Here is a 19,401-nt window from a genome sequence, read left to right on the forward strand (position 1 = left end):
CCCCAGACTTGTGCCTGCTGCAAATTTACAAGTGCAGATGTGAGAGATTGTTGATACCTTATTGGATTTAGACATTTCTTAGCATCTCACACACACAATATCAGAAAGATATTGACTTTCTTTTGTTTGGTGTAATGATCAAGGATCAAGTTGTCTTTGTTGCAATTGGTACTGGGTTATCTCTTAATGTGGCGTATCCTTATATTTTGTTGAAACATTTTCAAGTTCTGTATCTTGTAATTATGGCACTGAACAGCAAGTTGCTGACAAGCTTTTTTGAAATATGAAATGTATTTATTTTTTTCTTCTTTCCCTGATGTTACCACGTTCTGTTCCTCAGAATGTTTTCTCTTTCTGTGATTCCTTTTCAGCTGCTGCACATAAAGTGTGATAATGATGAACATATGTTTCAAAGACCCTCTACTTTTTTCTGGTGTAACAATGAGGATTCACCTCCTTGTTTAGATATCTCTTCCATTACGCTTACTCCTAGGAGTTCTCCTGACTCTAGACTACCACCTGGATTGTTAATACCACCACCTTCAAAAAGTGGTCTTCCAAAGCCTGCCAGTGAATACAGCTGCCCAAGACCTCGTGTAATCTTGCTGTGCAAAAGCTTTTTCAGTTTTAGTTTTTTATTTTTGGCTTTTTTTTTTTGTTCTCTGTTGTGTATTAACTTGTATTAAAAATGTGCATTTTGTACAGTGGCTAAAGGATAGGGTGGATGAATCTTAGGGTCTCTAGGGTTACTCTTAAAATATGGAATTTGTGAAGAATTACTCTTATTTCTACAGAGCTTTTTCTTTCCCGTCCCCAAAACATAAATTCCAGCATGTTTAAATTAGTACATTGATTAATGATCGCTGTAATCTGTCAATATTTTGTTAAATTTTTTTTTATATGAAGAATAGCAATTCAAAACAATTCTAAAGGCCCAACTTCAAGGGCTTCTTCCCCACAGGAATTAATAGAAAAGCAATGAGCCATTAAGTAACTTTTAAAATACTTTATTAAAACTGTGCAAAATGAAGGTTGAAAATTATTCTCAAATATGAAATGGGCATATTGCCTCCTTTTTCATATTCATGTGCTTATACCCTGAACTTTTCTTCCATTTGCAAGTAATATTTGGCTTTATTTAGCGACCATCCTGGCTATCTGCATGTGTTCACTAAATAAAAAAATGCTTCTTGTGCTCATATGTATTCAAAATACACATTTCTTAATTACCTTACAGTTTTAATTAAACCATATCAGTAGAATCAAAATGGCCAGTAAGTGACTTCAACAAAATTGAATGTAACTGGGAAATGAATCTGAAGTTTGGGCTTTCTTTTTTTGCCTAAAAGGCACATTTATAACTACATGTAAGTGCTGTTTATCTGTCTTCTAGATAGCCATAAACATGTAGCAAATAATAAGATACTCCATTAGCACATATGATCTCCAAGTCATTGTAGAATTGCCCATGGGTGTTGGTGGAAATGGAGGTTGATGTAAGCATTTATTTTTGCCTCAAACCTGATCCCACCTTCCTGATGCCAACAAAAGCCTGTCTACAATCAGAGCAATTTCAGAAGGAAGGGCTGTGCTTCTTTATTGTATTTATTTTGGGTCCAGCACATCCATTGCTTGGAGTGGGAGCAGATGACATCCAGCCACCTGCCAGACTTGGGTTGTTCTGGTTCTCTGCAGGGTTAGTGCAAGGGCCACGGACACTAACAGGAGCCTGTGGTGTCTGAACTCTGCACTGAAATCTTTTCACAACACATGATCTTTGGAACCCCAATAGTAACTCAAGTTGAGGACAGTAACAGTTAAAATCTTGAAAACTGTTTCTTTTATGAAGTTGATTCACCTATGGTCATGATTGGGAGTTGCAATGACTGAGAAAATATTTTTTTAAAAAGGCAAAAAATAAAAGCAGCATATAAAATGTAAACTTTTTTTCTTGCTATGCTTCTGTATATCTGGGAAGAAATACCCCAGGTTGTTTTAGATATTGTACAGTTACAGATCTCTCTTAATCCAATTTTAAAATATTAATCCAAATTTAAAATATTAATTCAAAACTCCTAAGAATCGCAGAACTTCCAAGAAATAGGACATGTAGGACTTGAGAGCCCTGTGTTTTTTATTTCTTTTAACAGTGCATTCAGAGGAAGCCTGTGGCTCAATATTGCTTCTCAGCAGCCACTGCAGAGAACTTCCAGAGAGAAATAGGAGTGGTTCAGGGCCACCTGTAGACTTGGCTTAGGGATCTGTGATGTGAGCTGTCCCAGGACAGCTGCAGGTCTGCAGCCCAGGCACTGAAGAAAGCAGCATTCCAAAATAAGGGTTTATCCATGGCACTCTCATGGACAAGCAGTGCTAAGGACTACCTGCTTGCCAGGTTATCATATTTGTGTATTCTGAGTAATAGGATCCACGTGACTAATTTAACTTGTGCTTCAAAATTCCTGTGTGGATAGTTTGTGCAAACTGAATCTTGTTTCAAAGCTGCAGGCTTCTGCTGTGCCTGGCTGGCCTTTCTAATACCCAGGGTGTGGGGGTTTCTGTATTGTCTCAGCAATAACATCAACATGCAAACTAGTCATGCCTTCAGCTTGTCAGTCTCAGTTTTAATCTATTTCATCCTCTGTCTTCAGTGTTCAGTATATTTTAACTTGACTGTGCCTCACTTGTGCCCTGAAGTAGTGGACTGGTGGCAGGAGGAATGAACCATTCAAAACCAAATATGGCTGTAGAACTGTAGTAATTGGTGGGTTTGGGGTTTCTTGCTTGCCCAGTATTTTTTTTTCACCCTTCCAAATTCCTGTGCCTTTTGAATGAAATCTCTTCAGTTTTACCTCTGAGGACAACAGGTTTATTTTGGATATTAATATTCAGTATATAATGTCTGGATTATTACTTGTGGAAAAACACATTTAAAGTTTTGTTCGTACCAGTTTTTCTAAGCTGCCAAATAAGAGATCATGTAAAGAAGTATTAGTAAACCAAAAATACTGGGGTTGTATCTTTAAACTTGGTTCTGTGCTCTCCAGAGCAGAGCACATTGTTGTTGCCATATTACCTCGACTGGGTCTCATGAAGGTGTCTGTGCTCATATGTTTGCAAGACAGCTGCTTGTCACAGCTTTGGCAGGTGTAACTGGGATACATTTTCCACTGAAAATGGAAAAATTGCAATGCTGCTTTTGTACTGGGGAGTGTTAGCATGTGTCAGAGTCTATACTGCAAATGCCATTTGCTTGGTGTAAGAAGCTGGGGTTTGCATGCTGGTGGTTGTTTTTAACTTTTCTTTTCAAAATGTGACTCTTATCTGCATGCTGAAGAATTCAGTATTGTGATCTTTTTCATGTGAAACATTGCCCTAATATTTATTGTCCTTATTGTAGGCAGGCAGTGTGACACCTAAATCACCCTCCACTGACATCTTTGATATGGTTCCCTTTTCTCCCATATCCCCTCAGTCAACAACACCTACTCGCAATGGTACACAGCCTCCTCCAGTACCCAGTAGATCTACAGAGATCAGTAAGTTTTGTAACAACTGACCTACTTTTTGCTTACATTATTTTTTTCATAAAGCATCTTTAAAGTTTTACGTACGTTTTGCATGAAAAGCCAAATGCAGTTTTTTTAAATCACGTTCACTGATGCCGTTTCATCTTTATACCATCCTCCCAAAGTCCTTGATGTTGCTGCCAAGTTGCATTATAAACAAACTTGCTGTGAAACTGTGACATATACACTTGGAAGGAGTTGGGTTGGGGATTTTAACTTGGCTTTTCTTTTACAGTCTCTTTTCTGTACTTCAAGGAATACTTTTACTTCCTGTTAGTTCTTTCCTTGTCAAGCCACGGTTCTAGCACCTAGAGCCTGCTTTTCTGGGGAAGGCAGCAGGTGGAGTAAGTATGGTGATGGTGGTGCTCAAGGGAGAGCTGAAGAAACCACTCAAGGAGACCTGGAATGCTGTTCTCAACAATACTTTTCATATCATGCACAGCTTTGTTTGGCTGTACTTGATGAACCTCTCCAGATGTCCAACCATTCCTAAAAGGTCTTCAAAAGGTTATTAACAGCAATTTTATTTTGTAAAGGCTTGAAAGCATCTAGGGTAAGGTTCTTGAATTCACTGGAAATCTTTGGAGTCCAGAAAGTCTTTTTAAAAGCTTTGGGAATCCCTTGAGGGAGAGGAGAGTGGGGCATGCACAAGTGATGTTAGAGGTTGTGGAAATATGGGTCTGTGTTTGTATCTTCTGTTCCTGATGCCTATTTTAGGGTGGATAAGGGACATTAATGTTACTGCCTGCCACCATATGGAACACGTTTGTGGAGACTGTGCTGCTTTGGGGCATGCCTCTAGGATGTAGAATTTTCAGCTGTCAATGGGAGCTGTGCACAAAAAGAAAAATACATTTTACAACTTCAGTCAGTGAATGTCTTCCCTCCCTGAGCTCATATATGGTGCACTGTTTGTTTCCATTGCTCAGAATGTCTGCCACTTTCTAAAGAGAAAGATTCTTAATTTAATAAAGAACCCTGGGTTTTTTAAAGAGAATATTTTAAAATTATTAATTAATTTCTGTGGAATTCTCAGAAAGGATACTGACAGAATTTTACATCTATCAATTATACTCATAACTATACTTTAAATGATATGAAAATAGTAGTAACTATTTTCATATAATTTAAAAGAATATTTGAATATTCTAAAAGAATATTAGAACAGAACTGCTCTATTGAGAGAATTATGTCTTTGCAATAAATAATTGAAAGATTGCTTCTCTGAACCTACAGGCACTGCCATAAAATAGATCTAAATGTGCATATACAATTTCAAGAATGGCAACTTAACTTGAATTGAATTATAGGTCATGATTTTATTTTTTTACCTATTGTCCTACATCAGCTCCATTGAAATTGTGCCCAGTTCCATAGAAATCTTGTGAGAGCCCACACTCAGATATTGAAGGAACTTGAGGGATCTTGAAAATTCCAGCTATATGGGATTTATAATTGTTTAGGCAGCAGGTTTTGTAATATTATAAAAAAAAAAAGAGTTGCTTAATAACAGTGACAGCTATTGTTTAAAGTAGTTGCTGCTTCTACACTTCACTGATTTGCCTTCAGCTGAGATGATGTAGTTCAGAGATGCCACTTCAGGGAGAGGTTCCAAAGCCCATCATGGTCTTTATAGTTTTGATCCGTGCTCTTTCAGTCTGTATCATGGTGCTCTGTGTTGAAAATTACTGTCTTCATCAGCTATTAATGCTTTTTGGCATGTTTCAGAGTGCCATTGAAACAGGAGAGGAATATTTTATCATCAAACAAGGGCTTTACTGTCCCAGATGAGAAAGGTCAGCTCCCATAAGCTTGTTCAGGCTGTGCAATGTCCCCTTACTGCAGCAATGTGCAATAATGCACTGCTTTGTGGTGTCACTGCTGCCAGTACCAGCAAGCTGGCATTTCTTTCTCCAGTACAAGTCAGAGGGCTGGCAACCAACAGGAGCCAAAGTTTGGAGTCTCAGTTTTCTGAGATCATCTTTTCCTCTTCCTATCTCTAGCTTCTTTATCACTGCACTCAAGCAGAGCTGATTTGGTGAAATTACAGGGTGATTTTGTTGGATTTTATAATTTTGTAACTTTCACCTTTCTCACATTCAGTAGTAAAGAAGGAGAAAGATGAGGGTTTGCCATCTACTTGTTAGTATCACCTCATTTATTCCTTTTGCCTAATTGGGGTCCGTTACTCAGGGAGGGCACTTGTGCTGCTCAAGCAAAATGTGCTTTTAAAGCCAAAGTTCATCTTACTCATCCACTGGCTAGTTTGAGAAACCAGCCAAAAATAACCCAGAAAGGCCTGGGCACCTGCAACAATACCAAGCACTTTGCATTCCTCCAAGGAATAACTGCATAGGTGATTACTGTTCAGCTTCCCATAATGACACATGCCCAGAGTTAGAATTTTGCTCACCAGTTCTTCCCTTGGTAATTTCACAGGAAAAACAATTGTGGAGTGACAAATGGTACCTCTGGCTTTGCCAAGCTCACAGCATGTAGTTTAAGATACCCCACCTTTTAATACTAGAGCAGAACTGTGACCTTTTAAACTTTTTTTTTTTTTTTTTTAAAGAGAGCTTTCAAGCTTTCAAAAAATTAGCAGAACTGTGACCTTTTAAACTTTTTTTTTTTTTTTTTTTTTTTAAGAGAGCTTTCAAGCTTTCAAAAAATGAATTTATTTCCAGAGCTTTTAGGCTTTAAAAAAATGAATTAAATTTTGAGGTTTTGAGTTCCTATTCAACAGTGTTCCAACAGGGCTACTCAGAAAATGACTGCTCACTACTGCCTATATCAGCAATAGCAAACAAATGGGGTTTACCTATTTAAAGGAGAAAATGGCATAATTTTTGTACAGGAGGTTGCACATTGGTAAATCCATGCTGACTCTTTGGGTAATGATTGCAACATAGTGAAATGCAACCAAAAATGCAATGCTAGAGATTGCATACTGCTTCTTCCTCATGGATTAAGGAGTTGTAAATGTTCTTATAAGTTATCTGAATGGTCAGAATTATCCTTTTTTCGTTAAAGGAGGAATTAACTTATGTTTCTTGTTGGCACAGCATTATTTTCATATCTCAGAAAAGAACTGTAGAGGATAATTCTCTATTGAGTTTTTTAATATCTATTTCACACAAATGCATCATGGACAAACCAAGGTCACAACTGGCAGATGCAGAAATCTGCTCCAAGGTGCTCTTTTCCTACAGATATTTAAGAGTATTTTGTCAGAATAATGGCTGTAATAATTTCCAAAGGAAAAAAAAATATGGAGTAGCCTGCAGCTAAATGAAAGGCTTTCTGGATATCCCTGTAGCAGTTTATTCCAAATATTTCTTTGGGTGCTTGTCTCTCAGTGTGATTCATTTTTGTCATCACAGCTGCTCCATCTGGGCAAAGCATATACCAGCATAGCTGTGTGCCTGGATGAGAGTGAGGTAGAGATTGGGATGTGAAGTGCAGCAGAAAAGCCAAATATTTGTATTTTTGCTTAGTAATTGCTAATTTTGAATTTACCATAGAGTGCAGGTTGCTATTCTCCAGTATTATGTGTTTGTTCTCCTGAATGTCATGTCCTAGAATTTATTACTTGTTCGTGTTATCCTGTGGTTTGAGCTGAGGATCTAAAACATCAACGTTTCAGGGCTTTCGAGTTCGTAGGTCAGTTTTTCAGCCTGTGAATTTATTTCCATCCAGAAAGAAATGAGAAAGGGGAAGGAAATTATTTTTACTGTTTGAAAGGATAGTTTTCAAAGGCTTCCTGGTTGCTGTTTATTGGAGAAAGAAATGCCTGTCTATGCTACAGTAATTTTGGGGAGTGTGCCAGGCAAGATATTCTTGTTATAGCTAATTTTCATGCAAATAAAAATAAAAGTGGCCTGAAAAAAAAGTTGCAAATTTATCCTATCTGTGCTAAAAGGGTGCCCCCCCTGCAATAATGAACACTGGTGGATAAGCTTATGGATATCCCAAGGAATAGTGCAGCCCTGCAGGAATGAAATCTTCACATTTCTCCATTTTACACATGTTCTTCAGCTTTTGTTCTGGAGGCAAATAATGGCAGTGCTGCTGAAAATATTCCATGGAACTTTGTCCCTCCCTGACTCTTAGCAGTGCAGTCTCTCTTATAAGACTCAAACTTTAAATGCAGAAAAGCAGTTGTGGAATGGATAGCAAGTTATGATAGAGATAATTTCCCAAGTAATAGCTTTGCACAGAAACCCAGCTAGGTAATGCTTCTTTATTTTGAATTTATTCTGTGCAGGGCTTACTAGGCTCTGTCACTTGGAATAAGTCACACTCTGTTTGCTTTTAAATTCTGCCTTGTATACAGTATAAATTCAAAAATCTTTTACATTAAAGGAAGGAGTGACATTAAAGGAGTTAAAACTTGGGCTGTTCTCCTGCTAATGAGCTCTAAAGGGCTTTCATTAGTAAAAACCCAATAATAAGGCATGAATGAGATAATAGCCATAATAGTGTACAAAATACTTGCTTTTAAAAATAGTCAGAAGTCGGAATTCAGTACAAATTACATGCAGGAGTTTTGTCCTTCACTGTTTTTTCCTAAATACATTAATTAAATGTTTGCTAAGCCCTGGTGTTGGAACTGTCTGCTTTCAGTTGTCTGACCACAGAGAAAGCTGTCAGCTCCTTTTAAAGGTAAAAGGAAAGAAAATGGATCTACATAATGAACCATAGACTGTTGAGGGTTATAGAGTAGAATCACTTTTTTGTCCAGTAGAGGTTAGATTGCAAGTCAAAGCTGCTACACATCTGAAGGTCATTTGCTAGGAGCATCAGAGCATTTGAGGACACTGGTTATACTGGAGCAGACCCATTTTGGCTGTGAAAGAGGAAAAGGATGAGGGAGAACCTAATTTTTACATTAGATTATCCGAGTTAAAGTCTCTCTTGCACGCAGGTGGTCTGCCTTTGCCAGGAAAGACTGGATTTCTTCTTGGCTCAAGTGGACTCTTGGAATAAAGCTCTCTTATCTGGGCCATCTCCTGGTCCCGTGTGACAGTTTGTAGCTGCTTAGCCACAGTTTTTTAAATATGTAATCAATCAACTTCTGCTCAAGTTTCTGTACTTTATAATGGGAATTTCTGTACTTTATTGTGGGAGCAAATGATGGTAGTTGCTAGTTATCTAAAATGCCTGCTGTGCAGCCTGATAACACCTAATTGATAAGGGCAAAGCCCTGACAGACTGATATGCACAGTAACTGTTGAAGAGCCCAGAGGACACAGGTGTAAAATTCTGCCTGTAAGGATGCCAAAATCAAACCAGCTGTGCAGCTGTAGCAGGTGCTGCACCACTGATAATGGCACTGGGAACACGGCAGTGAGGGGAGTGGATCCAGCAGTTAATTGTCACCCAGACCTCAGGTGTTAAGGGTGAATTTTGTGCCTAACTGTTCCGTCACTTCAGGATTACTATTGCCCCACTTACTATCATGCTCTAAAACTAAAATTGTTTTCAGGCAGGTAGAATGCTTGTCAGGTTTCTTGCTAGGCAGCCATGCAAGTTAGGAGAGAGGATATGTCCTCATGGTTCTGGTTTTCTCCTCACCAGTGACAAGGCTGTAGGAACTTGGTTTTATAAATTCTGCAATTAGTGAGGTTGGGTTAGCAATTTCTTTTTTAACTGCAGTAGTTTAATCCGATGTGAGATGGAAAAAGTGTCTAGAGGTTGAGCCTTTAAATGTAGGAAAGAAAAATCTATTACTAAGAAGGAGGGAAAAACACCCATAACCTGAAAAAACAAAAAATATTTGAGCAGGCAGATATAATGAACTGTGCTGGTCTAATATGAGAAAAGAACACAATTGTATTGGAGGCATTTCTTCTTACCCAGACAAAAAAAAGAAACACCCCCCTCCTTTTGACCACTAGAATGCAAACTGCAGTTAAGAAAAAGTGAGAAACTTTTGGTATTCACAAAGTGAAAATTTGCAGTCATTCTATTTATGCACCCAAATTTAGTGGAATTTTAGCATGACAATTCACGGTCCTGTTGTGGTTTTGGGGTTTTTTTGTTTTTTTTTTAATACTGTTTCTTTCTTAATGTGATCTTCTCCAAGATTTTAAAACTCAGATGGCTTTTATTTTTAATTGCCGCTAGTTCTTCATTGAGGAACTGTATAAAATAAAGGCCTTGCCTTGCCTGAATAAGAGTATTTGCATGTCTCACAAAAACATCCTTAACCTGAAGAGTGGCAGACAGGGGACCTGAAGATTAATTGGTTAGTAATTTATTGTTGACATAACGTAGAAATGAAATTTGGCAACTCATGTCCAGTTTCTCCCTCTTCATTTTTGAAACTCCTTCTACACACAGACTCCAGAGCACACGTCAGTACATGATGCCCTCTTCCAAGCGCAGCAGCTTCTCACTGCATCTCGAGAAGGCACAAGCATTAAAGGAAGATAAAGAGAGGCTTAAACAGAAGTCCACTGGTGTTCTTGGAAAAATATTTGGGTATTAAGGTTTGGGAAAGTGCCCAAGAGCTGGCTTGCACACTGGGGTGTTAAAAGTTGTGGTTAATGAGTGTTGTATCTGGTGGTGCTGTTGCTCAGCTCAGGAGGAGATGTAAGGTGGCTTTTTCAGAGCTGTTGTTGTAGCCCATACCTGTTCTCCCAGTGACTCACTTTTCTGTCATTGCAGAGAGAGACCTTTTTGGAGCAGAACCTTTTGACCCTTTTAGCTGTGGAGCAGGAGATTTCCCTCCAGACATTCAGTCCAAACTAGACGAGATGCAGGTAACTACTCTCTTACGTGGGTTTTGATGGCTCTGTGCCTATTCTAGAAATATGTGCTTACTGTATTCTGAAAATATGTTCTACAAAGCACACACAAACCCCTATTTCTACTATTCCTTCTGTGAGTTTATCTCCTGGTCTCTGAGCTGGAGTTTTTGCCTCAAGAGCCCCAGCTGGTACCAATACAGTCAGCTACACTACTGGAGGGTTTCTCAGCAGTGTAACCAAAATGGTTTGGGAGCTGTTACCTGGGAAGGGACTGAGAGAGCTGAAAAAGAGAGCTGAGCCAAGAGCCCTCCAGGTCCCACCATCAGCAATCTCCACCATCTCAATGTACTCTCCTCAATGGCATCACTTTGGTTTCTCACAGCATTGAGCAAACTTAGGAGCTTCTGAAGCCATGGCAATGTTTTGCTGCCTTTAAAAACAGCTCTATGGCACCCTGGAGCAATTAAACTCTCAAGAATTGATTCAAGAATTCTGAACTGTTGTTGTTTTTATCATAAAATGTTTGTTGATTCTGAAACACTCAACATTGTCCATTCAGTTATTGACCCAATTATGAAACAATTCTAGGAGAAAGTCCTCAAGTTTTGGAACAAATTATGCTCTGCAGTCAGACTTGCAAAATTTCCAGTTTCTTGCCAGCTTATCTCTAGTATTTTTAAGCATTCTGCCAGCAAAGGAAAAGGCTGGAAATAACGGAAACTTGAATTTCTAGGATCCTGGCTCCTCAGCAGAAAGTGTTCCCAAGGTTTCCAGCCCCCTTGTCTCTTAGGAGCCCACAAAGTTCAAGAGCATTTGCTCTCAGGCTCCTTCTGCTCCTGTCTCCTGCCTAGAGAGCAGCAGAGACTTTTTAAAATAGCTTAAATAAATTGAAATACCATTTAATTTTCCTAAGTACATTTTCTTTGTCAGTTCAGGATGGTTCCACTGACAAACTCTACTCACAGTGAAGTAAGAAATTTAGCTTCTTGGTCCCCTGTATCATTTCAAAGAGCAGCTAAAAGCCAAAGCTGTCCTCTTTGCAATTCCAACAACATGCTGGTGTTTTGTGAATGCCATAACACTGTTACCAAGCCCTTGAACACAAACCCCAAATCTTATAGCACCTCCCATTGATATATTACCAACATTGCCATTGTTTTTGGGAAAAATAAATTGTAGCCACTGTAGTTACCACTAATAATGGTATGTCAGTATTTAAATGTCACATATTAAGAGTTCCTATACAGGTAATATTTTGACAATATTTGGAATTGTTTGCCTATACCAGTACAGAGTGCTGTCACCTCATAAAACTTCAGGGAATTAAATAGTGAATGTGTTTATCAAAGATGTTTGAAGTCATGAAATTAAAATTTCCCATCATTGTTTGTACTCTCTTGATCTAAAAAGAGGAGACAATCAATCTAAAATCAACAAAACCCCCAAACACTAGGGTGTTAAAGATGTTTGAAGTCATGAAATTAAAATCTCCCATCATTGTTTGTACTCTCTTGATCTAAAAAAAGGAGACAATCAATCTATAACAAAACCCCCAAACACTAGGGTGTTAACTGTGTCCTGTGTGAAGAAAGGCACTGCTCCCCAGCATATCAGCTATTCACTAAAAATTAATCAATGGGCCTTTATGTAGGCACAAAACTTGACATTTATGATCCAGCTGAGAATAAGTGTACACCTGCAGGAGTGTGAAAAACCCTCATATTCTAGCTTGAGCCAAAGCAAAGACTGTAGGCAGTTGTTTTAATGTGTGATTGGTGCAAAATGCAGATTGAAACATGTTTTTCCTAATGTCTCTTTTATCTTCTTGTGCTTTCCTGGGTGCGCAGCGTCAGCGATGGTTGGTATATCATATTTTAATAATGGTATTTAAAGCATTTACAATTGAAACGTGCACGTGTTTGTCTTGTGTTTCTATTTTTATGTATATTTGTTTATATATAAAAATTTCAAAAATTATGGTTTGTGTATAGAACTGAGTCAGGGCCATTTTCTTTTTTTGGGGCCTACAATCTCTAAGTTAGGGACAGCTGATGGTTGTTTTCTTTACCCTTGTCTTGCCAGGTGCTAATACTAAGCCTTTGTTTTCGCTGCTGTTTGTTTTCCATGTGTATTTGTGAAATCTCCAGTTGTCATTATCAGATTGTCACTAGTGAAATGGTTTAAGCAAAACCTTTAATACAGAGATGGTGTTAGTACAACCACATTTGAGAGCAAGTCTTTGTTTGGTGATTTAAAACTTTTCAAGGAGCAGAAGCAGCTGTGCTTAGGCACAGTCTTTGAGGAAGGTGAGAGCACAGAACATGTAACATGCTCTGGAAATCCAACAATGAGAAACGTGGAAGAGAAATGTGGGCCTCTCTTCTTTTCTGAAATGCAGTGAATGAATTTTTTATCTTTGCATTATGGAAGCACAGCCTGGGTTTCAGTAATTATGTATTCCATTAAATCTGTGAAGGTAAGTTTTTTACAGACACCTAGCAAATAGCTCCAAGTATGAACTTCCTGCACCATGGTGTTGAATAGAGCTCAGCCTGCAGTGAGGATGTGCCAGCCTGATTGGAGCAGCCCAATCCCAGACTCTCTTTCCCTGTTTCTTGTGAGGAACATGTAAGGTGCCTCAGCACACACAGCCCGTGTGCAGAAAAGCTGCCCTGATCTGGCCTTGTGCTTTTGGGAACAAAGTGGGAGAGGAGGGCACAGTGCAGAAGAGCCACTGGAGAATAAACTCTTGAGTAGTGGGTGCTTTTCCTTTGCATCCTGCATTCTGAACTTAATGAGATCAGATCAAGTTCCCTGGCCTCTGGGGGAGCACTCTTATTTTTAAACTTCAGTGAGGATCCAAATTTCACAGTTAAGCTTTCTATTCCATTTCTCAGTCCAATCTCTGTTGATCTTTTTGGAGAGCTTAAAACTCAAACATTTGCCGAGATGTGACTTTTATAGCTCAGGCCTCTCTCTGATGGCTGTCCAACCTCCTGTTTCCCTGCACCCTTATGCTGAAACATATTTTCATCTTTATTTTGACTGTGTCCAGACATTAATAAAATGAATGTCTACTTTCCCAGAAATCTTGCAGTGAGGAGAAGTTTCCCTACATGAATCACACCAGCAGCAGCTGCTATAATTTATTAAAATCTCAAGGTAGTTAATATCAGAGAGCTTCCAGGAGCTGCAAGCCATTCTCCCTACATGCCCTGAAGCAGTCAGTAGACTTGACATCTTTCCATCTCAAGTAACTTATGCTCACCCCTGTAAATGCTCTTCTCAGAGATATGTAAATTTGTCATTGCTTCGTTGGGTTTGTGCTGACTTAAGCTCATTGAGAGAAGTCACTGTGAAGTGATAAGTGAGTGAACTTCTGAGCCATAAGATTGACTCAGGCAAATTTGTCTTCTGATAAAGTGCAGGTTCTTTGTCTTGTACTGCTTACTGGTTTTAACCAGAATAGCTCACATATTTTTATCCTTGACTCCAAAAAACGCATGGTTTTGGAAGAGGGATTGTTTCTGAGCTGTTTCGAGTGGAAACAAGCTTTGCTCCTCTCTTTAGAGCATCAATCACATCCCTTAGTACAATACCATTACTTAGTAGGTAGCTAAACTGCTCAGTCCTTGTGTTAAAATGCCTCTAAAGTAAAAAAGCTCCTTGAGGAAGACAGGAACACAGAAAAACAAGGCACAGTATAGATACACACTTCATAGCCCTTCTGTTCCCTCTCCTGGCCAGTGCCACAGGGTGGCCTTCTTCAGCATTTCCTGAAAATGCACTTCATGTCTTCCACTTAAATACCCAAGATAAAAAAATATCTAGATTTTACATTCCTTTAATGAAAGAAATGCCCAGCTAGCCACTTGGATTGCTTTGATGCCCTCTCTGTGCTGTTGGGCTTTTTGGCCTTGTGGTTTTCATGGAAGTTTGAACCTGCTTGGAAATGCAGCATCTCACATTGATGATCATGGATTTGGTGTGGCTCAGAAGTGATCATGGAAATGCCATGTCCCTGTTACAGACAGGAGGGTGCATGAGCCCTTGTTCTCAGGAACAGCACCTGGCAACCACAGCACTGATTTCTTTTAGGACAGACCGTTTTGGTCATAAAGTTAAAAAGCTTTTTTAATCATTATGATCCATAAAGAGCAGCAATCTCTGAACAGATTAGCATTGATCACATTGCAAATATGTGGAAATGTAATTGTTTTAAATGCAAAATATCACAGCCTGAGAAGGACTAGACAGGGGTGGGGGGAAGTGGCTGGAGTGAAGCTGCAGAGGGAAAGGCCAAAGAGGCCAAGGTTCTTCAAGAAAGTGGAAATAGTTCTAAGTGAAGTCATAGCAAACACAAGCAAAGTGCTAAGTGACAAAATATCAGTTTGTGGGGAAAAAACTTGACATGCTCAACATAAGAGCAGTGAGATGAGTGCACTTCCAAAATGCATCATCTGATTTGCTCTCCACTTGCTGGAAACAGGGCAGTGGAAGTGAAGCCACTTAAGACAGTGCAAACTGTGCTTAACAGTAAAAATAAGAGAAAAATAAGAGTGGGCAGGACAGGAATGGAATGGATGTTCAGTGAAGGCTCTGGCTGGCTCAGGATCAAGGTCTCTATCCTTGTCAAACCAGTTGTTGGTGATGTTCTGCTGTTGGAGCTCATCAAGCACCCTCAGGTTGAAGCACCAACAATGCCTTGTTCCTGTATCCCTTTACAGGCTCAAAACTGGAAGCAGCCTTCAGATACTTCAGAATTTGAGCATCCTAGGCACACTGTAACTGCAGGGTTTAAAATGTAAGATTAGACCCTAGGGCTAGTTCTCTGCATTCTCGTTCTGGGTAAGCAGTCCTCCTTTGACTGCAGTTACATCAATTAATTTACCCTTTGGATAAATGAACACTGTCTGTTTGTAACAGGATGTGTTTCGCTTGGAATTTCACCTACTGTTCACTTGAAATATCTTCTGCATTGAATGTTCTTCCTTTTAAGCCTCTGGAAAATACAGAGAGGACAAAAAGGAAAAATCTTGAATACACTAGTGAGCCTTGACAGCACTGTCATCTGTTCACTTGAAATATCTTCTGCATTGAATGTTCTTCCTTTTAAACCTTGGGAAAATACAGAGAGGAAAAAAAAGGAAAAATCTTAAATACACTAGTATTTAAGCCTTGGCAGCACTGTCACCCAGGTGTAGAGAAACTGGGTAGCACAGTTGGGGAATGCTTACACCACAGTGCTGCTGCTTGCTCAGCATCTCATGGTATAGATCTGCCTTTAGGAAAATGCAGCTTTTACTTGGAAATTCTCAGACCATTTAGTAACTATTGCCAGGAGGTTCGCTCTGTTTTTCCACATTATTCTCCTGATAGCAGTAGCTGGCAGGGTTGTTAGATATTCATACACTTTTCAAGTGTTAGCCTGTGATTTGAATTTGTTTGAAATTAAGCTGGTTTAACATGGGATTTATCTTCTAAACCCAAAAGGTATGGTCTTGAGGTACTGCTGTGCATGTGAGCGAAAGACTTGAGTTTGTGCCTAATCCCCACACAGACGGTTTTACAAAAAGATTTATCTTGTTTACAAGATATTTTCTTGATGAAAGGACCTGTTATTGATTTCATAGCACACAATCAGCATCTCACTGAACAGAGCACTGTGACTGCTGCCACTGGAGTTGATGTTCTCATGGCAGTTCTAGTCAGAGCCCCGTTTCCAATTGCTTAAATCTTCAAAGTTCTTTCACCCAACAGACTGAAATTTTCTTGACTTCAAGGTGACTTTTGAGGTTCAAGCCACAGTTATTCAGCTTATTTTAATGCAAAAAGAGAAATTAAAATAAGAGTGGTTTTCCTGTATGAAAAGTGCAGTTGTTACTTTAGGGCTGGTGTGAATGAAGTACCTTTAGCAAGCCAAACATCTATGAAAGTATACCAAAAAAAAGTACTTGTAGAATTCATTTCTTTTCCATAGAGGAGGTGGTAGCATCCAGCTTATAATCTTTTTTGTGTTTCTATTAATAAAATGAATGTGAGCAAACTCAGGAATTTTAGTCTGAACTTTCAAAGCAACTCACTGTGCTTTCAAAATACCACTGAGTTTTATTTTACTGCATTACGTACCCTCAAAATGCACAGATTTTTCATTTGCAGTTGAGCAAGTATGATTTCATTTGCCTTTTTCATGAAGCTCAGCTGCACTGGGAGCAATTCAGAGCAGCCCTCTGAGGTGGGGTAGTCAGCATTTTTGTTGGGCTGCTCTTACAGCACCACAGAACACAGAAGATCCCTTGTATCAGTAACAAATTCCATGTCATACCTGCATTTTTCAATATAAATCTTCTTGAATTTTACTCAGGAACAACATGGTGCAAGTCAAACTTGTTTGGATTTCTGTCAACCTATGTACAATATTCAATATTGTTATTGTCTAATATTTTCTTCACTTTATGTACATGCTGTAGCTATGCTGTTGTATGGTGTACATCTTTTATGAGTTAACCACTAAGACTTACTAAAAGTGGCTGACCCAATAATGTAAATATTTGTGAATTCAGGCTAAAGTATCGTTGCAGTTTGTCTGCCTGAAGATATGCTTGGATTTAAATGTTTTTACAAGGAGAATGTAATCCTCCAGAACTCACTTGGCTCTTTACTAATGATGTCTTGTTTCATTGCAGGAGGGGTTCAAAATGGGATTAACTCTTGAAGGCACAGTATTCTGTCTTGACCCACTAGACAGCAGGTGCTGATGCCAAGAAAGTCAATGTGAATTTCCTCCACAGTGGGTTTTTTTTATTTCTGAACACATACTCACAGATACTATCCATGTGCCAAAAATTGCTTTTTTCAACATGTAAACTCTTGTGAGGCTTGCTTCTGTAAAAATTCAACTTATTTCCAGTCTTTCCCTGTACAAATGTAAAAAGTTGTATTTGTTTATGGATTATGGATTAAATTACGCTGTTGTGTTTCTTTCTGTCACATTTTGGCCCGAGTTTACTATGCTTTATGACTATTAGCTTGGAGAAGTTCTTCAGAAGGTCACTCATACCTCTCTCTCTGTCTCTCTCTGCAAATGTGCAGGCATGAATTCTACATAATACTTTACCTGGCAGCATTTTGAAATTATGCTTTTAAGGTATTATTTAATATTCAAGCAGTAAAATTATTAATATCTGCTACAAAAATTTCAATTTGCAGTGAGAAAAGCATAAAATACTAACCATTACTATATGCTTCAAAAGTAAATCTGGATGCAGTGTGGTTGATTTCCATCACCGTGTGTGGTTACTGTCCCGTACATATGTTGTCATTGGCTTATTCAATCCAGATTTTAGGTCCTTCATTCATGTTTTAGAAACTAACAAGTTGTTAGTCTGCTAATTAGTGCTTAATGAGCCTAGAAGAACTGCTAAATTGCAGAATGGCCAAGCAACCAGCCTTTGTTTTGATATTTTATAGCTGAAGTGTAAAGTATGTAACTTGGAGTCCATTACATGCTAGCCATAACTTAAAAGGAAGATTATGGTCCTGCATTTGCTTAGGAACTTATGTAATTTTGTGTATAAGCAGGCACCGGGCTCACTTCTGTAATTACTTTCAACACCTGAGTGTTTACAGCCAGGCTCTGTTGAGTATAATTCTTTTACTCTCTTCTTTAGTGTTCCATGTCTTTAATTTTGAGGCTTTCTGCAGAGAAACAATTGTAAGTAAGTCCTTTGTACCCACTGGTTGTTCATGTTACAGAAATACCTGCACTCCAAAATTCTCAGCTGCTGGTGAGATTAATGCTGACATGTCTATGCATACTCTTCATCAATCTTTCTCATAAGCAATAAAACACCATCTTAAACCTATCTCAGAAAATTATCATTATGAGTTCAATTCAAAAACTTTCCAACCTCTTGTAATTTCCCTTCAAAACATAAAAACGTGGAAACCCCCCTGCCAAAATTTTCAGATTATTTTTAATGAGAGGCTTTTTGCTGACACTTATAGTTTTCTCCTTAACAGTCACAGTTTACACCAAAACCATATTTTTCAATTTCATCACGAGTATTTTTATGCCTTGTTCAACAAAGTACTTGTGCATGTGCCTTTGGAGTCCTCTAAAAGAATGGGATTATTCCTTTGCTGGGTTTGACACATCCTCAGGTACCTTGCTGAATTGGGGCCTTAACATCCCACATTACATTTGTCTTCCTCTCTCTCATTCTGAGTTCATCATTCATATAGAGTATTATAGAGAAATATATATAAAAATATATTAAATCACTAACAAATAGAATAGTATATGTTTCATAAAGAAAAGTCTTTATAATTTTGTTTGTCATATAGTATTTTCGAATTTGTATAATGAGGATGTTTAGTAGCCATAGCAATGGCCTTTTTTAACAAATAGAATTTGTATTTTTATTGTACTTTAAAAAGCTTTACATAATAAGCATCTATTTAGTGGTCATTTATTATCAATGGTAACACTAAGATAATATTTGCACATTTTAAGAAACCTTTTTCGTTACTGATTTTTATGATAGTTGACTGCAAATGGCATGGTTAAATCTTATATACCTGGTCAATACATACAAAAATACTTAAATCAACACAGCAGTGCATTTTTAATTTTTATGTGATCCAATTGGAAACTGTATTTCTATGTAATCTCAAATGTCTGTTTAATTTTGCCTAAAATAAATGTTTTTAAATAAATTGCCTCCTAGAACAGTGTTCATTCACTAAATGCCCAGCTGGAAGGTAGGTTGGGATGGTACTTAAATATTGGGCTGGATCTGCCACAAAAGAAGGTTTAGTGCTGGAATGGGTTAAAAGTCACCTTTGGAAAGGATCTGATCTCAGACAGGGTAGAATGACTCCAGTCCCTTTTTTTACTGAGTTTGGGCTAATCTGCAATCAGCAGAGGAAAATCTTGTTCTAAATGCAGCTGTATAATGCTGACAATTAGGGAGTAACTCTGCAGTGCTTCCTGGGTTTGACTTTTCTTTTTGCCTTTTTTCCCCCCATACTTCTCTGTTAAATATACTTGGCTGCTTGCTGACTATTTAAGGAGGGAAGGA

At 38.4% G+C, this 19,401-nt stretch overlaps 1 protein-coding gene across 6 annotated transcripts in view; it reads left to right on the plus strand.

Moving 5' to 3' along the window:
- GULP1 (GULP PTB domain containing engulfment adaptor 1) overlaps positions 1-19,036 on the plus strand; it is a 166,709-nt gene extending 147,673 nt beyond the window's left edge. For 3 of the 6 annotated variants that reach the window (XM_039728637.1, XM_039728638.1, XM_039728636.1), the window contains 4 exons: positions 372-596; positions 3,398-3,536; positions 10,236-10,330; positions 17,005-19,036. In XM_039728637.1, the coding sequence (XP_039584571.1) occupies positions 372-596; positions 3,398-3,536; positions 10,236-10,330; positions 17,005-17,076 (531 nt within the window). In that variant the 3' untranslated portion in view covers positions 17,077-19,036. Of the gene's footprint in view, positions 1-371; positions 597-3,397; positions 3,537-10,235; positions 10,331-12,165; positions 12,177-17,004 lie in introns of all 6 variants that reach the window. The other 3 variants (XM_039728639.1, XM_039728641.1, XM_039728640.1) reach the window with 3 other exon arrangements.
- Positions 19,037-19,401: the final 365 nt, after the last annotated feature.

This window comes from Passer montanus, unplaced genomic scaffold (genome assembly GCF_014805655.1).
Source record: "Passer montanus isolate IOZ18808 unplaced genomic scaffold, ASM1480565v1 scaffold66, whole genome shotgun sequence".
Lineage (NCBI taxonomy): Eukaryota > Metazoa > Chordata > Aves > Passeriformes > Passeridae > Passer > Passer montanus.